Source organism: Nansenia antarctica, assembly GCF_963989245.1.
Source record: "Nansenia antarctica genome assembly, chromosome: 7".
NCBI lineage: Eukaryota > Metazoa > Chordata > Actinopteri > Argentiniformes > Microstomatidae > Nansenia > Nansenia antarctica.
This window is the reverse complement of record NC_137677.1, coordinates 10985068-11002567: the sequence shown is the minus strand read 5'-3', so window position 1 is coordinate 11002567 and position 17500 is coordinate 10985068. Positions and strand designations below refer to the sequence as shown.

General features: G+C 49.3%; 1 protein-coding gene across 1 annotated transcript in view; it reads left to right on the top strand.

Annotated features, from left to right (window-relative positions):
* Positions 1-1798: 1798 nt before the first annotated feature.
* The window catches only part of hook1 (hook microtubule-tethering protein 1), a 27242-nt gene continuing 11540 nt past the window's right edge, over positions 1799-17500 (top strand). Inside the window, exons 1-8 of the mRNA XM_080536327.1 lie at positions 1799-1910; positions 3361-3446; positions 3708-3777; positions 3982-4032; positions 5557-5689; positions 6036-6103; positions 7310-7372; positions 15797-15880. Of these exons, the coding sequence (XP_080392453.1) occupies positions 1866-1910; positions 3361-3446; positions 3708-3777; positions 3982-4032; positions 5557-5689; positions 6036-6103; positions 7310-7372; positions 15797-15880 (600 nt within the window). The 5' untranslated portion in view covers positions 1799-1865. The remainder of the gene's footprint in view (positions 1911-3360; positions 3447-3707; positions 3778-3981; positions 4033-5556; positions 5690-6035; positions 6104-7309; positions 7373-15796; positions 15881-17500) is intronic.

The window sequence follows — 17500 nt, the reverse complement described above, 5'->3', positions numbered from 1 at the left end:
TTTTGAAGTGGGAACAGTGAGATAATATTGTTTGTAATCCATCATGAAGATTAACAAACTACAAACAGACATGATACATACACGTGTATCATGTAAGGCAAGGCAAGGCAAGTTTATTTGTACAGTACAGCACATTTCATACAACAGGGGCAATTCAAAGTGCTTTACATACAGTTTTTTTTTTTTTTTTTATCATTCTCAAGAATATATATATATAGAAAATAAATAGTAAAATGACACATTTGCAAACGGATTTAGTCACATTTACAATTAGTCACATTTACATTTACAGTGAATTTACAGCCCTTGGATTAAGGACCATTCAGCATGTTTCAGTCTGAACTCAGAACTGCTGCAGATATCATATATAATATAAGTAAATAGATAAACGTTTAATATGGTAATAGTGAATGGAGAAAAAGACATAGTAAGTGGTAAACATGTAAACAGTATTAACAAATATTAAATGTACAGAAAGATTAATACTGTTTACATGTTTACCACTTACTGTCAAAATTAGTGACAGTTTTCTGACAAGAAGTTCTAATGGTTATTTCCAACTTGGGAACTCCTATCTGAGTCCTCCAGCTGCTGAACCATGAAGGATTTACAGCCCCAGCATCAACAACCAGTAGGCTGCTCTCAATCCATGTGTATTGTCAAACAATAATACATATGTTTGGTTATATATTCATTCATATGTTTCGGCTTATGGAACTGAACCATGTATTGTATTCTGAAGGAAATAAACTGTGAATTTCTACTCATGGGACCATATACATGAGTTTCCTAATCTTATCTAACTATGGTGCAATAAAAGGTTTTTGAGAAACACTTCATGTGAGATAGCCCACACACACACACACACACACACACACACACACGCACACAGACACACAAGCACGTGCGGACACACACACACGCACGCACGCACGCACACACACACACACACACACACACACACACACACACACACACACGCACACACACAAACGCACACACACACACACACACACACACACACACACACACACACACACACACACACACACACACACACACACACACAAACAAACACACCCCCAACGTGAGGTTAATTAACCATTAACAACATGAAGACATATTGGCCTGGGTGGGGATCGTCTAACCACTCCTAAGCCGTTCAGTTCAAAGATTGGAATTATTTTACAGTTTAAATCTGACATATAAATGAACTTTCTACACACCTGTATACATACCAATGTCCCTTTAACAGCTACCCTTGGACGGGTGCGCTCCATTGTGAAAACGTGCTTCCTTCAATCTACCCCTGACCGAATGAATTTTACTCATTGATAAAACAACATCACAAGCTACATATTTCAATATTTAGATGGGGAGATTTTTATTTTGCGAACATATTGTGTAATATCTGTGACAAAAAAAAGTCATAAAGTGCCGGATCAAGGATGCACATTTTCTGAATCGAGACCAACACAGTTCATTGAGGCGTACACACAGGTCTGATGTCGCTCTCTGATTGGCTCACCTTCACCCAGGGCGCTGTCCGTCACGGCAGATCTTCTCCTGATTGGCCCGCCTTGTACCTCTCAGCTCAAGACACCCCATTGGTCTTTTATTCCTCGGTCTTGCGCTCTTTTATCCCGTCAACGGGGAAACGTCAAAGAACCAAAGCGCGTCTGTCATTCACGCTGAACGTTTACGGTGTTTTTACAGCGCAGTCACTACGAAACATGTCCACACTGCGCATTCGGCGTTAGAGATCCACCGCCTGCAGGTGAGGTCAAAGGCAGAGAGGAAAAGGGGGACAAGCTTTTGGTTGACAGGTGGAATCAATCGAGATCATTTTGGCCACAATTCAAGAGATGGAGACCAACAAACACGTGTTATGCGAGAGCCTTATCATTTGGGTGAGTTTCTCTCTGATATGTTTCATATGGACATGGCTGTGGGCTGATCAGAAACTTAGAATTCCTCACGAATGCGTATTACTGCTGTAGTCGATGACGGGTATAACCGTTTACCTGTCCCAGGTATATTATGGCAGCTAATAAACTCTTAGATCAGATGGCGCACCGATCAGGAAGTCGTGACGTTAGAATTATAAGGTTCTATCTCCATTTTTGTCAAAATTGAGTTTTTTACATAATCTGATCCATTAGGTGTTTATTAATGCCTGTGTGGTGTTATTTTTTAAAATGTTGACATTTTTGAGTGAGTAATTAATAAAATACAAAGGTTCCATCTCACAGAACATAATTGAATGTAAACACTTTGACGCTCAATATCTCTGAACTGCCCTAAACGGAGATAGAACCTCATCATTCTAAGCTCACGAAGTGGGGCTGCGATGTGTCATGAAAATCAAGCAGATCTGTCCTCCTTTTCATAATGTTTATAATAGCCCTCAAGCCTGTTGCCGTCAGCATGAGTGAGTGTAGCAGTAGTCTATGTAAACACCTGCACAGATCATTGTCCCACTCAGCTTTGGAAGGTGTACAGTGTTTGTAGTCTGAGATTTAAACAAACAAACAAACAAACAAACAAACAAACAATAACATCCCTTGATTCAGTTGATCCTCTCCGGGTGGAGGGTACCTATACTACCTAATCCCATTAACCGGTAGATTATGTGAGGAATGTCGCTCCTTCCTTCACTCTTTTAGGTCAGGGAAATAAACTCCTGGCAATCCTGCATGTTTGTTTTCGGCTTTTGGTTTTAGTCACAGCTATTAAGCAGTTTTTTTTTTTTTTTTATTAGGTTTTTATAACCGTCCTTGTTGCTTTTTATAATTGAATCACGTTCATGGATTATGTTGATAATCGTGGAAGTCAAGTTAGGCCTTCTTTTTGGGATTGAATCATGTGCCAAGTGTTACAGCATCAAATCTGCCTCCCACACAGAATAATGGCTTCCTTACTCTCTCTACTCTTCCTCCTCTGTGCCCGCGGTGCCTCTTCTTTCATCCATCCCGTCTTTGTATGAGTGTAAATGATATAGAGGAGATGAGGAAAGGAAACGGGCACTCGATTCATCCAGCTTGACAATCTAACAGTGTGATGGTTAGTTTCTCTTCGCAGCTGAAGGAGTGGTTGAGGGACACAAAACAACACAAGAGTAGAGTGTGTTTTATTCGAAAGCAACGTGGCCCTGGTTGTAAAGCCTTTACCTGACACCGTTGGAGCAGTTTGAATTATTCAAAAGCCCACCGGCGCAGAGTAGCATCTCTATACCGGCTGCTGTTGTCTCAATGTTGGCCTGCCTCACTATAATGCTTCACTATAATGCACACTCCAGCTCTGACTGAGGCATTGTGGGTGTCTTTTCTGTCTGTGGCCTTCCCTCTCCCCACCCCTCAGCTCCAGACCTTCAACACCGCCTCCCCCTGCACCACCATACAGGAGCTGACCAATGGGGCTGTCATGGCCCAGGTCCTGCATCAGATGTGTGTTCTGCTCCTGCCGCATCCTCATTGTACACACACACACACACACACACACACACACACACGTCCTCCCTCCCGGTTAATCACAATAACTGGCCACTCTGCAGGAACGTTATTCGTTTATAGTCAATCTTACCCTGGTTGAATATTTCACAACATACTGGAGCCAGACAGGCCTTTCAGCACAATCAGGGATATAGTGTGTGTCTGTGTGTGTATGTGTGTGTGTGTGTGTGTGTGTGTGTGTGTGTGTGTTTGCAGAGACCCAGAGTGGTTCAAGCCTTGGCTGGGTCGTGTTAAAGACGACGTAGGGGACAACTGGAGGCTGAAGGTAACAGGACTGTGTGTGTCCTCCTCAAACCATCCCTCCTTCCCCCCAACCTCCCTCCCTCCCTCCCTCCCTTCCCATTCCTCTTCTCCTCTACACTCCTTCCTTCCTTCCCTCCCTCCCTCCCTCCCAGACTGAATGACAGCAGTCTGCTGTCCCTGGCCTGACCTCTCACCCCCAGACTAAACTTGTCCCACATTTCTCCAGATGAACAACCTCAAGAAGGTCCTTCAGATGATGGTGGATTACTACAGTGAGGTAGGTGCTAGTTCGCTAACCGCTAACGCTACATTCATTCATTCATATATACAGTGTCACAAACCGGAACGCACCGGCCATGACAGAAAAGAGAGAGAGAGACGTACACGACCCAGTAAACTAACTCAAATGATTTATTAACAAAAAGAATAACATAAGGGGAGGATACAGGTGTGTGTCATCAGTAAAGTCAGTAGTGTCGGTGAGTGGAAGAGTGTGTAGGTAAGTAAGTAAGTAAGTAAAGCTTTATTTATATAGCACCTTTCATACAAGAAATGCAGCTCAAAATGCTTTACAACAGGAATAAACATATACAAGCATAGACTGAATATAAAAGCAGGGGAAAACAGTAAAAAGAAAAGGTAAAGATAAAATACCATAACATTTTAAAAAAAATAAAAAAAATAATGGAAACAATGTACAACCTCTTCTCATCAGTAGAATACCTTTCCCTATCCATTTCATCTCCCTACCTTACACAGTCTTTCTGTACTTCTCACTGGCTTTCAAGTTCAAACATGGCCGAACAGACCTTGCACCAAAAATCCAGTATCAACATGATGGTTTCTTTCTTTTGCACTCACTCAAACCTTCTGACAACGTACAATCACCTCTTTCTCATCGATCCGGCAGCGTCAGATCACAGTATTTTAACCAACTGGATTTGTAGCCTAACTGTCGTCTGTCTAGACATAGCAGGTGTACAAAAGCCAAACGTCAACCGAAAACTGAAGGGTGTCTCGGGGCGGAGAGTGCACTGCACCTGGGGGGTATTCCATCAATGTCGCTAAAGGAAAAACCCAGGTTTATTTTTGATCTCTCTGAAGTCGCGTGCGAGTTATCAGAATAAGCCTGGATATTCCTTTAGCGACGTTGATGGAATACCCCCCAGGGCTCTGAGAGGCTATAAAGAGCACAGACACACCAGGCCCAGGTGCTGCCCGTGTGCTAACGACCTCTGCCACACCCTCCTCCACTACCTGCAAGGACAGCACACACACACACACACACACACACACACACACACACACATACACACACATGCAAACGCGCACACACACACACACGCACACACGCAAACGCGCATGCACACACACACACACACACACAGACACAGGCAGCAGGCAGACAGGGTGGAGGAAGTCATCCCAGTAGTTTGCAGCTCTAATCAACATGAAATTACGAGATGATGGACATCACAACCCTACTGTATGCTCATCGGAAACCTAGTCTTCCTTCTGTATGATGATGATGATAATAATAATAATAATACATCAAATGTATATAGTGCTTTTCTAAGACTCAAGATGCTTTACAATGTATGTTCTCTGTACATCTGGGGGGTATTCCATCAACGTCACTAAAGGAAAAGTCTCACGGAAAAATAAGCCTGCATTTTCCTTCAGCGATGTTGATAGAATACCCCCCCAGGACCTGAGCCAGCATATTCCGGTGTCCCCTATGAGGTGATGCACGGTGACGCATGCTGATATGGGCTCTGTCCCCCCGCCCTGTGTCATCCAGGTGCTGTCCCAGCAGATCTCTGAGTTCCCCCTGCCGGACCTGGCCCGCATAGCGGAGCACTCGGACCCGGAGCAGCTGGGCCGCCTGCTGCAGCTCATCCTGGGCTGCGCCGTCAACTGCGAACGCAAGCAAGGTAACGGTGTTAACAGGACAGGGGATGAATAGACCTGCCGCTTGCGGGCCCGACTAGAACAACGCCTCGTTGTTGCCTTGCCAAGACGCCCACAAAGGAGTCGGCTGACCAGAACCAGACACCCCTGGCAAGGCCCGCGATGAGGCGCGACTGTGACATGTTTCGTTTGATAAAGGACACGGCTATTAGGGACACACAATTTGTGTGTGTGTGTGTGTGTGTGTGTGTGTGTGTGTGTGTGTGTGTGTGTGTGAGAGAGAGAGAGAGAGAGACTGTTTGTGTGACTGTGTATGGTACATGTGTATGGTACATGTGTGTGTGATCATGCCCTCCCCTTCCTCTCCAGATTACATCCAGATCATCATGACCCTGGAGGAGTCAGTGCAGCATGTTGTCATGACAGCCATCCAGGAGGTGAGGGCTGCACCAGAACTCTCTCTCTTATCATGGCTGCGTTCGTGAATTCGGTTCTCAGAAATCCGGTTCATAATACTGTTCTACGACTGTTTTTGAAGAGTTGCATCATCCCTCCTACCCAGGTTGTGTGTGGTTTTAGTCTTAGTGATTTGCAAAACCACACATATCTCTTATATTAAGGTACTTTCTCGTGGGCCACATGTTTGATGCTCCTGCGCTGCAAAAAGTAAATCTAAGTAAGATGAAATATCTTAAATCAATACAATGTTATTTTTTTTGTCTGACTGCACTAGTTTTAAGATATATTTTATTTGTTTTAAAACAAAACAACACTTTTTAAATTATTTTTTAAAAACAATTTTCCTGTTCTGTCGGCAGATCATTTTGCTTATTTTAAGTCATATTTCCCCCCCATCTTATTGCTTTTTTTCTTGTTTTGAGAGCTGACTGTTTGCAGTGTGCATCATGGAGTGTCTGATAGGGCTTTCACACCGGCAAAGAACCGTGCCGGTTCGCGTTCGCGTTCGGAAACCTCTGAACCTTGGTGCTGTCTGGCGAACGAGCCCGTGTTCATACCAGTGTAACCTGAACCATCCGCGTTATCAACGCTGGGTGATGAAGGGGCGGGATAAACAAACATTTCACAACTAGATGGCAGCTACTTCACTGGAAATGAAGATAATATCTTCCACTACAGTATCTGAAATAAACACTATTTTCTATGAAACAAAACAAAAGACACTTTCTACACGCGTTCTTTTACTAATCAGCTGCTCCGTTACTGGAATAGAAATGGTTCACGAAATTCGCGTTCGCGCATGTCCGTGTGCGTGTGTGTGTTTGCTGAGCATGTGAGGAAGATAGAGAGAATAATGACACTTTTGATATTGTTTTGGATCACTAATGATTAGATTTAGATTAGATTACATTTGGTCTACTTCCTCCTTGCTGGTCTCTGCAGCCTAGAATATGACACACCCTCTGACGACGTCACGGTTCGCGTTTTTGGTTCACTTGAGAACCACTATTTTTTGGTGCCCGCTGCGAACCAACTTTTCAGGTTCCGAACCAATTGAGCTTCGGTCTGAACGCGCCGGCCGGTTCCAGACTTGGTTTGCGAACGCGAACCGGCACGGTTCTTTGCCGGTGTGAAAGCCCTATGAGTTGTCTCTAACTGACCCCGTCACCCCCTGCTCTCCTCAGCTCATGAACAGAGACCACGTGATCCAGCTGGCAGCAGAGCCGCCCGGAGACCTGGAGCAACAGGTGAGTCGTTGAACCGTCGACACTGTTCCTCTCTGACACTGTTCCTCTCTGACACTGTTCCTCTCTGACACTGTTCCTCTCTGACACTGTTCCTCTCTGACACTGTTCCTCTCTGACACTGTTCCTCTCTGACACTGTTCCCCTCTGACACTGTTCCTCTCTGCTGACACTGTTCCCCTCTGACACTGTTCCTCTCTGACACTGTTCCTCTCTGACACTGTTCCCCTCTGACACTGTTCCCCTCTGACACTGTTCCTCTCTGACACTGTTCCTCTCTGACACTGTTCCTCTCTGACACTGTTCCCCTCTGACACTGTTCCTCTCTGCTGACACTGTTCCCCTCTGACACTGTTCCTCTCTGACACTGTTCCTCTCTGACACTGTTCCCCTCACTGTTCCTCTCACTGTTCCTCTCACTGTTCCCCTCACTGTTCCTCTCACTGTTCCTCTCACTGTTCCCCTCACTGTTCCCCTCACTGTTCCTCTCACTGTTCCTCTCACTGTTCCTCTCACTGTTCCTCTCACTGTTCCTCTCACTGTTCCCCTCACTGTTCCTCTCACTGTTCCCCTCACTGTTCCCCTCACTGTTCCCCTCACTGTTCCCCTCACTGTTCCTCTCACTGTTCCTCTCTGACACTGTTCCTCTCACTGTTCCCCTCACTGTTCCCCTCACTGTTCCCCTCACTGTTCCTCTCACTGTTCCCCTCACTGTTCCCCTCACTGTTCCTCTCACTGTTCCCCTCACTGTTCCTCTCACTGTTCCTCTCACTGTTCCTCTCACTGTTCCCCTCACTGTTCCCCTCACTGTTCCCCTCACTGTTCCTCTCACTGTTCCTCTCACTGTTCCCCTCACTGTTCCCCTCACTGTTCCTCTCACTGTTCCTCTCACTGTTCCTCTCACTGTTCCCCTCACTGTTCCCCTCACTGTTCCCCTCACTGTTCCTCTCACTGTTCCCCTCACTGTTCCCCTCACTGTTCCTCTCACTGTTCCCCTCACTGTTCCCCTCACTGTTCCCCTCACTGTTCCTCTCACTGTTCCTCTCACTGTTCCTCTCACTGTTCCTCTCACTGTTCCTCTCACTGTTCCTCTCACTGTTCCCCTCACTGTTCCTCTCACTGTTCCTCTCACTGTTCCTCTCACTGTTCCTCTCACTGTTCCCCTCACTGTTCCTCTCACTGTTCCCCTCACTGTTCCTCTCACTGTTCCTCTCACTGTTCCTCTCACTGTTCCTCTCACTGTTCCTCTCACTGTTCCTCTCACTGTTCCTCTCACTGTTCCCCTCACTGTTCCTCTCACTGTTCCTCTCACTGTTCCTCTCACTGTTCCCCTCACTGTTCCTCTCACTGTTCCTCTCACTGTTCCTCTCACTGTTCCTCTCACTGTTCCCCTCACTGTTCCTCTCACTGTTCCTCTCACTGTTCCTCTCACTGTTCCCCTCACTGTTCCTCTCACTGTTCCCCTCACTGTTCCTCTCACACACTGTTCCTCTCACTGTTCCTCTCTCTGTTCCTCTCACTGTTCCTCTCACTGTTCCTCTCACTGTTCCTCTCACTGTTCCTCTCACTGTTCCTCTCACTGTTCCTCTCACTGTTCCCCTCACTGTTCCTCTCACACACTGTTCCTCTCACTGTTCCTCTCTCTGTTCCCCTCACTGTTCCTCTCACTGATCCTCTCACTGTTCCTCTCACTGTTCCTCTCACTGTTCCTCTCACTGTTCCCCTCACTGTTCCTCTCACTGTTCCTCTCACTGTTCCTCTCACTGTTCCTCTCACTGTTCCCCTCACTGTTCCCCTCACTGTTCCTCTCACTGTTCCTCTCACTGTTCCCCTCACTGTTCCTCTCACTGTTCCCCTCACTGTTCCCCTCACTGTTCCTCTCACTGTTCCTCTCACTGTTCCTCTCACTGTTCCCCTCACTGTTCCTCTCACACACTGTTCCTCTCACTGTTCCTCTCTCTGTTCCTCTCACTGTTCCTCTCACTGTTCCTCTCACTGTTCCCCTCACTGTTCCTCTCACTGTTCCCCTCACTGTTCCCCTCACTGTTCCCCTCACTGTTCCCCTCACTGTTCCTCTCACTGTTCCTCTCACTGTTCCCCTCACTGTTCCTCTCACTGTTCCTCTCTCTGTTCCTCTCACTGTTCCTCTCACTGTTCCTCTCACTGTTCCTCTCACTGTTCCTCTCACTGTTCCTCTCACTGTTCCTCTCACTGTTCCCCTCACTGTTCCTCTCACACACTGTTCCTCTCACTGTTCCTCTCTCTGTTCCTCTCACTGTTCCTCTCACTGTTCCCCTCACTGTTCCTCTCACTGTTCCTCTCACTGTTCCTCTCACTGTTCCCCTCACTGTTCCTCTCACTGTTCCTCTCACTGTTCCTCTCACTGTTCCTCTCACTGTTCCCCTCACTGTTCCCCTCACTGTTCCTCTCACTGTTCCCCTCACTGTTCCCCTCACTGTTCCCCTCACTGTTCCCCTCACTGTTCCTCTCACTGTTCCCCTCACTGTTCCCCTCACTGTTCCCCTCACTGTTCCCCTCACTGTTCCTCTCACTGTTCCCCTCACTGTTCCTCTCACTGTTCCTCTCACTGTTCCCCTCACTGTTCCTCTCACTGTTCCTCTCACTGTTCCCCTCACTGTTCCCCTCACTGTTCCTCTCACTGTTCCTCTCACTGTTCCCCTCACTGTTCCTCTCACTGTTCCTCTCACTGTTCCCCTCACTGTTCCCCTCACTGTTCCTCTCACTGTTCCTCTCACTGTTCCTCTCACTGTTCCTCTCACTGTTCCTCTCACTGTTCCTCTCACTGTTCCCCTCACTGTTCCTCTCACTGTTCCTCTCACTGTTCCTCTCACTGTTCCTCTCACTGTTCCTCTCACTGTTCCCCTCACTGTTCCTCTCACTGTTCCCCTCACTGTTCCTCTCACTGTTCCCCTCACTGTTCCCCTCACTGTTCCCCTCACTGTTCCCCTCACTGTTCCTCTCACTGTTCCCCTCACTGTTCCCCTCACTGTTCCTCTCACTGTTCCCCTCACTGTTCCCCTCACTGTTCCTCTCACTGTTCCCCTCACTGTTCCCCTCACTGTTCCTCTCACTGTTCCCCTCACTGTTCCCCTCACTGTTCCTCTCACTGTTCCTCTCACTGTTCCTCTCACTGTTCCCCTCACTGTTCCTCTCACTGTTCCTCTCACTGTTCCTCTCACTGTTCCTCTCACTGTTCCTCTCACTGTTCCCCTCACTGTTCCCCTCACTGTTCCTCTCACTGTTCCTCTCACTGTCCCCCTCACTGTTCCTCTCACTGTTCCTCTCACTGTTCCCCTCACTGTTCCTCTCACTGTTCCCCTCACTGTTCCCCTCACTGTTCCCCTCACTGTTCCCCTCACTGTTCCTCTCACTGTTCCTCTCACTGTTCCCCTCACTGTTCCTCTCACTGTTCCTCTCACTGTTCCCCTCACCGTTCCTCTCACTGTTCCTCTCACTGTTCCCCTCACTGTTCCCCTCACTGTTCCCCTCACTGTTCCCCTCACTGTTCCCCTCACTGTTCCTCTCACTGTTCCCCTCACTGTTCCCCTCACTGTTCCCCTCACTGTTCCTCTCACTGTTCCTCTCACTGTTCCTCTCACTGTTCCTCTCACTGTTCCTCTCACTGTTCCCCTCACTGTTCCCCTCACTGTTCCCCTCACTGTTCCTCTCACTGTTCCCCTCACTGTTCCCCTCACTGTTCCCCTCACTGTTCCTCTCACTGTTCCCCTCACTGTTCCTCTCACTGTTCCCCTCACTGTTCCTCTCACTGTTCCTCTCACTGTTCCTCTCACTGTTCCTCTCACTGTTCCCCTCACTGTTCCCCTCACTGTTCCCCTCACTGTTCCCCTCACTGTTCCCCTCACTGTTCCTCTCACTGTTCCCCTCACTGTTCCTCTCACTGTTCCCCTCACTGTTCCCCTCACTGTTCCTCTCACTGTTCCTCTCACTGTTCCCCTCACTGTTCCCCTCACTGTTCCCCTCACTGTTCCCCTCACTGTTCCCCTCACTGTTCCTCTCACTGTTCCTCTCACTGTTCCCCTCACTGTTCCCCTCACTGTTCCTCTCACTGTTCCCCTCACTGTTCCCCTCACTGTTCCTCTCACTGTTCCTCTCACTGTTCCCCTCACTGTTCCTCTCACTGTTCCTCTCACTGTTCCCCTCACTGTTCCCCTCACTGTTCCTCTCACTGTTCCTCTCACTGTTCCCCTCACTGTTCCCCTCACTGTTCCCCTCACTGTTCCCCTCACTGTTCCTCTCACTGTTCCTCTCACTGTTCCCCTCACTGTTCCCCTCACTGTTCCCCTCACTGTTCCCCTCACTGTTCCCCTCACTGTTCCCCTCACTGTTCCTCTCACTGTTCCTCTCACTGTTCCTCTCACTGTTCCCCTCACTGTTCCTCTCACTGTTCCTCTCACTGTTCCTCTCACTGTTCCCCTCACTGTTCCTCTCACTGTTCCTCTCACTGTTCCTCTCACTGTTCCTCTCACTGTTCCCCTCACTGTTCCCCTCACTGTTCCTCTCACTGTTCCCCTCACTGTTCCTCTCACTGTTCCTCTCACTGTTCCCCTCACTGTTCCCCTCACTGTTCCCCTCACTGTTCCTCTCACTGTTCCCCTCACTGTTCCTCTCACTGTTCCCCTCACTGTTCCTCTCACTGTTCCTCTCACTGTTCCCCTCACTGTTCCCCTCACTGTTCCTCTCACTGTTCCCCTCACTGTTCCTCTCACTGTTCCCCTCACTGTTCCTCTCACTGTTCCTCTCACTGTTCCCCTCACTGTTCCTCTCACTGTTCCTCTCACTGTTCCCCTCACTGTTCCTCTCACTGTTCCTCTCACCGTTCCTCTCACTGTTCCTCTCACCGTTCACTTTGTCCCCTTTGTACTGTTCTTATCTCATGTATTGTATTGATGTTGCTGCCATTTGTGCTTGAATGTCTTGTCTCCCCGGCATGTTTGTGCTTGCTCCAATTATGCTTGATATGTTTGTATGTCCTGCTCCATTTGTTTGTGTTTGCTGCAATTGTAATTTTTTAAACTAATGTATTTTATTTTAGGGAGCCTATTGTCAACTGGCCCGGGGACTACAGCTGGAAATTAGCCATGTAGGCTAAAGCTGCTCCATTTACTGTTGTTACAGTTAATTAATGGGGACTGTCCACGACATCATAAACTAATAAACTAAACTAAACTAAACTGTTCCCCTCACTGTTCCTCTCACTGTTCCTCTCACTGTTCCTCTCACTGTTCCTCTCACTGTTCCTCTCACTGTTCCCCTCACTGTTCCTCTCACTGTTCCCCTCACTGTTCCCCTCACTGTTCCTCTCACTGTTCCCCTCACTGTTCCTCTCACTGTTCCTCTCACTGTTCCTCTCACTGTTCCCCTCACTGTTCCCCTCACTGTTCCCCTCACTGTTCCTCTCACTGTTCCCCTCACTGTTCCTCTCACTGTTCCCCTCACTGTTCCTCTCACTGTTCCTCTCACTGTTCCCCTCACTGTTCCCCTCACTGTTCCTCTCACTGTTCCCCTCACTGTTCCTCTCACTGTTCCCCTCACTGTTCCTCTCACTGTTCCTCTCACTGTTCCTCTCACTGTTCCTCTCACTGTTCCCCTCACTGTTCCCCTACTTCCCCTGTTCCCCTCACTGTTCCCCTCACTGTTCCCCTCACTGTTCCTCTCACTGTTCCCCTCACTGTTCCTCTCACTGTTCCCCTCACTGTTCCCCTCACTGTTCCCCTCACTGTTCCCCTCACTGTTCCCCTCACTGTTCCCCTCACTGTTCCTCTCACTGTTCCTCTCACTGTTCCCCTCACTGTTCCTCTCACTGTTCCTCTCACTGTTCCTCTCACTGTTCCTCTCACTGTTCCTCTCACTGTTCCTCTCACTGTTCCTCTCACTGTTCCTCTCACTGTTCCCCTCACTGTTCCCCTCACTGTTCCCCTCACTGTTCCTCTCACTGTTCCTCTCACTGTTCCTCTCACTGTTCCCCTCACTGTTCCCCTCACTGTTCCTCTCACTGTTCCTCTCACTGTTCCCCTCACTGTTCCCCTCACTGTTCCTCTCACTGTTCCTCTCACTCACTGTTCCCCTCACTGTTCCTCTCACTGTTCCCCTCACTGTTCCCCTCACTGTTCCCCTCACTGTTCCTCTCACTGTTCCTCTCACTGTCCCCCTCACTGTTCCTCTCACTGTTCCTCTCACTGTTCCCCTCACTGTTCCTCTCACTGTTCCCCTCACTGTTCCCCTCACTGTTCCCCTCACTGTTCCTCTCACTGTTCCTCTCACTGTTCCCCTCACTGTTCCTCTCACTGTTCCTCTCACTGTTCCCCTCACCGTTCCTCTCACTGTTCCTCTCACTGTTCCCCTCACTGTTCCCCTCACTGTTCCCCTCACTGTTCCCCTCACTGTTCCCCTCACTGTTCCTCTCACTGTTCCCCTCACTGTTCCTCTCACTGTTCCTCTCACTGTTCCTCACTGTTCCTCTCACTGTTCCCCTCACTGTTCCTCTCACTGTTCCTCTCACTGTTCCCCTCACTGTTCCCCTCACTGTTCCTCTCACTGTTCCCCTCACTGTTCCTCTCACTGTTCCTCTCACTGTTCCTCTCACTGTTCCTCTCACTGTTCCCCTCACTGTTCCCCTCACTGTTCCCCTCACTGTTCCCCTCACTGTTCCCCTCACTGTTCCCCTCACTGTTCCCCTCACTGTTCCCCTCACTGTTCCTCTCACTGTTCCTCTCACTGTTCCCCTCACTGTTCCCCTCACTGTTCCTCTCACTGTTCCTCTCACTGTTCCCCTCACTGTTCCTCTCACTGTTCCTCTCACTGTTCCCCTCACTGTTCCCCTCACTGTTCCCCTCACTGTTCCTCTCACTGTTCCTCTCACTGTTCCCCTCACTGTTCCCCTCACTGTTCCCCTCACTGTTCCCCTCACTGTTCCTCTCACTGTTCCTCTCACTGTTCCCTCACTGTTCCCCTCACTGTTCCCCTCACTGTTCCCCTCACTGTTCCCCTCACTGTTCCTCTCACTGTTCCTCTCACTGTTCCTCTCACTGTTCCCCTCACTGTTCCTCTCACTGTTCCTCTCACTGTTCCTCTCACTGTTCCCCTCACTGTTCCTCTCACTGTTCCTCTCACTGTTCCTCTCACTGTTCCTCTCACTGTTCCTCTCACTGTTCCTCTCACTGTTCCCCTCACTGTTCCCCTCACTGTTCCTCTCACTGTTCCCCTCACTGTTCCTCTCACTGTTCCTCTCACTGTTCCTCTCACTGTTCCCCTCACTGTTCCCCTCACTGTTCCCCTCACTGTTCCTCTCACTGTTCCCCTCACTGTTCCTCTCACTGTTCCCCTCACTGTTCCTCTCACTGTTCCTCTCACTGTTCCCCTCACTGTTCCCCTCACTGTTCCTCTCACTGTTCCCCTCACTGTTCCTCTCACTGTTCCCCTCACTGTTCCTCTCACTGTTCCTCTCACTGTTCCCCTCACTGTTCCCCTCACTGTTCCCCTCACTGTTCCTCTCACTGTTCCTCTCACTGTTCCTCTCACTGTTCCTCTCACTGTTCCCCTCACTGTTCCTCTCACTGTTCCTCTCACCGTTCCTCTCACTGTTCCTCTCACTGTTCCCCTCACTGTTCCTCTCACTGTTCCTCTCACCGTTCCTCTCACTGTTCCTCTCACCGTTCACTTTGTCCCCTTTGTACTGTTCTTATCTCATGTACTGTATTGATGTTGCTGCCATTTGTGCTTGAATGTCTTGTCTCCCCGGCATGTTTGTGCTTGCTCCAATTATGCTTGATATGTTTGTATGTCCTGCTCCATTTGTTTGTGTTTGCTGCAATTGTAATTTTTTAAACTAATGTATTTTATTTTAGGGAGCCTATTGTCAACTGGCCCTGGGACTACAGCTGGAAATTAGCCATGTAGGCTAAAGCTGCTCCATTTACTGTTGTTACAGTTAATTAATGGGGACTGTCCACGACATCATAAACTAATAAACTAAACTAAACTAAACTGTTCCCCTCACTGTTCCCCTCACTGTTGGTGTCTCTGTTGTAGATGTTAAACAGCAGTGTTGGTGTCTCTGTTGTAGATGTTAAATAGCAGGGTGTGTGTTGGTGTCTCTGTTGTAGATGTTAAGTAGCAGGGTGTGTGTTGGTGTCTCTGTTGTAGATGTTAAATAGCAGGGTGTGTGTGTTGGTGTCTCTGTTGTAGATGTTAAACAGCAGGGTGTGTGTTGGTGTCTCTGTTGTAGATGTTAAATAGCAGGGTGTGTGTTGGTGTCTCTGTTGTAGATGTTAAATAGCAGGGTGTGTGTGTTGGTGTCTCTGTTGTAGATGTTAAACAGCAGGGTGTGTGTTGGTGTCTCTGTTGTAGATGTTAAATAGCAGGGTGTGTGTGTTGGTGTCTCTGCAGATGAAGAAGGCTCTGGAGGAGCTGGCGGACGTGACCTTAGAGAAGGAGGAGCTGGGCCAGCGCTGCCAGGAGCTGGATGTACAGGTGGGACCAGAGAACACACTCACACACACTCACTCACGCACTCACACACACACTACACACACACACACACACACACACACACACACGCACATATACACTCACTACAATGAGCTGTAGCAGAGCTTACTCTGTAACACACCCACCCACACACACACACACACACACTGTGGTACAGTACACCCTGAGGCTGTTAGGCACAGCGATGCTAGAGGTCCATTGTCCAGAGCTGCTGTAGCAGAAGGCCTGTAGGTTTCCAGACCGGGCTGCGTTCCTCCTCCTCCTCCTCCCTCCTCCTCCTCCTCCTTCCCCCTCCTCCCCCTCCCCCTCCCCCTCCTCCTCCTCCTCCCCCCCCCTCCTCCTCCTCCTCCTCCCCCCTCCCTCCTCCTCCTCCTCCCTCCGCTCCTCCTCCGTCCCCCCCCTCCTACTTCTCCTCCTCCCTCCGCTCCTCCCCCGCCCTCCTACTCCCTCCGCTCCTCCCCCCCCTCCTCCTCCTCCCTCCGCTCCTCCCCCGCCCCCCCTCCTCCTCCTACTCCTCCTCCTCCTCCTCCCCCCCCCCCCACCATGCTCTACTCCTGCTGCTCGTCAGGGAATGTGGAAGTCGTCGAGTCATGTCAGTGCCTCAGATACCGTGTTAAACTGGACTCTCCACAGATCTGAGTTGTTTAGACCTCAGTTTCACCCTCCCCCTCCTCCCCCTCCCCCTCCTCCCCCTCCCCCTCCTCCCCCCCCCCCTCCCCCTCCTCCCCCCACCCCTCCCCCTCCTCCCCCCCCCCCCCCCAACCATGCTCTACTCCTGCTGCTGGTCAGGGATGGTGGAAGTCGCCGAGTCATGTCAGCGCCTCTGTTAAACTGGACTCTCGACAGATCTGAGTTATTTAGACCTCAGTTTCACCCTCCTCCTCCTCCTCTTCCTCCTCCCATGGCCAAGGTGAGGTAAGTCAAGCACGTCTGTACCGCTCTCCCGCCCGAACGACCGCCCGCCTGCCCGCCCGTCGAGCCTGACTAAAACACCTCTAAACCAGCGCTCGCTCACACTAACACAGCTAACCGGAGTGGGACTACTTGCTGAAACGTAAACAAAAGACAACACTGTGTGTGTGTGTGTGTGTACATCAAAATACCTTTCTATCTTTTCTAGACTCAATTCAGAGATTTGTAGGGCACCGGCTGCGACGGTCACAGGGCTTTGTCGTCTTGGTTACGGTGACTCTGTGTTCTACTTTGTTCTGACGTTCTGTGTTGGACAACTCCACATCTCTGCCAGACTGTCTGGCAAGCCTGCAACATGCAACAAGTTGGCTGCAGCGGACACGTGTACTCAGGCTACTATTACGATGGGGTGTGAGTGTGTGAGAGAGAGAGACAGAGAGAGAGACAGAGAGAGAGAGAGAGAGAGAGAGAGAGAGAGAGAGAGAGAGAGAGAGAGAGAGAGAGAGAGAGAGAGAGAGAGAGAGAGAGAGAGAGAGAGAGAGAGAGAGAGAGAGAGAGAGAGAGAGAGAGAGAGAGAGAGAGAGAGAGAGAGAGAGAGAGAGAGAGAGAGAGAGAGAGAGAGAGAGAGAGAGAGAGAGAGAGAGAGAGAGAGAGAGAGAGAGAGAGAGAGAGAGATGAGAGAGAGAGAGA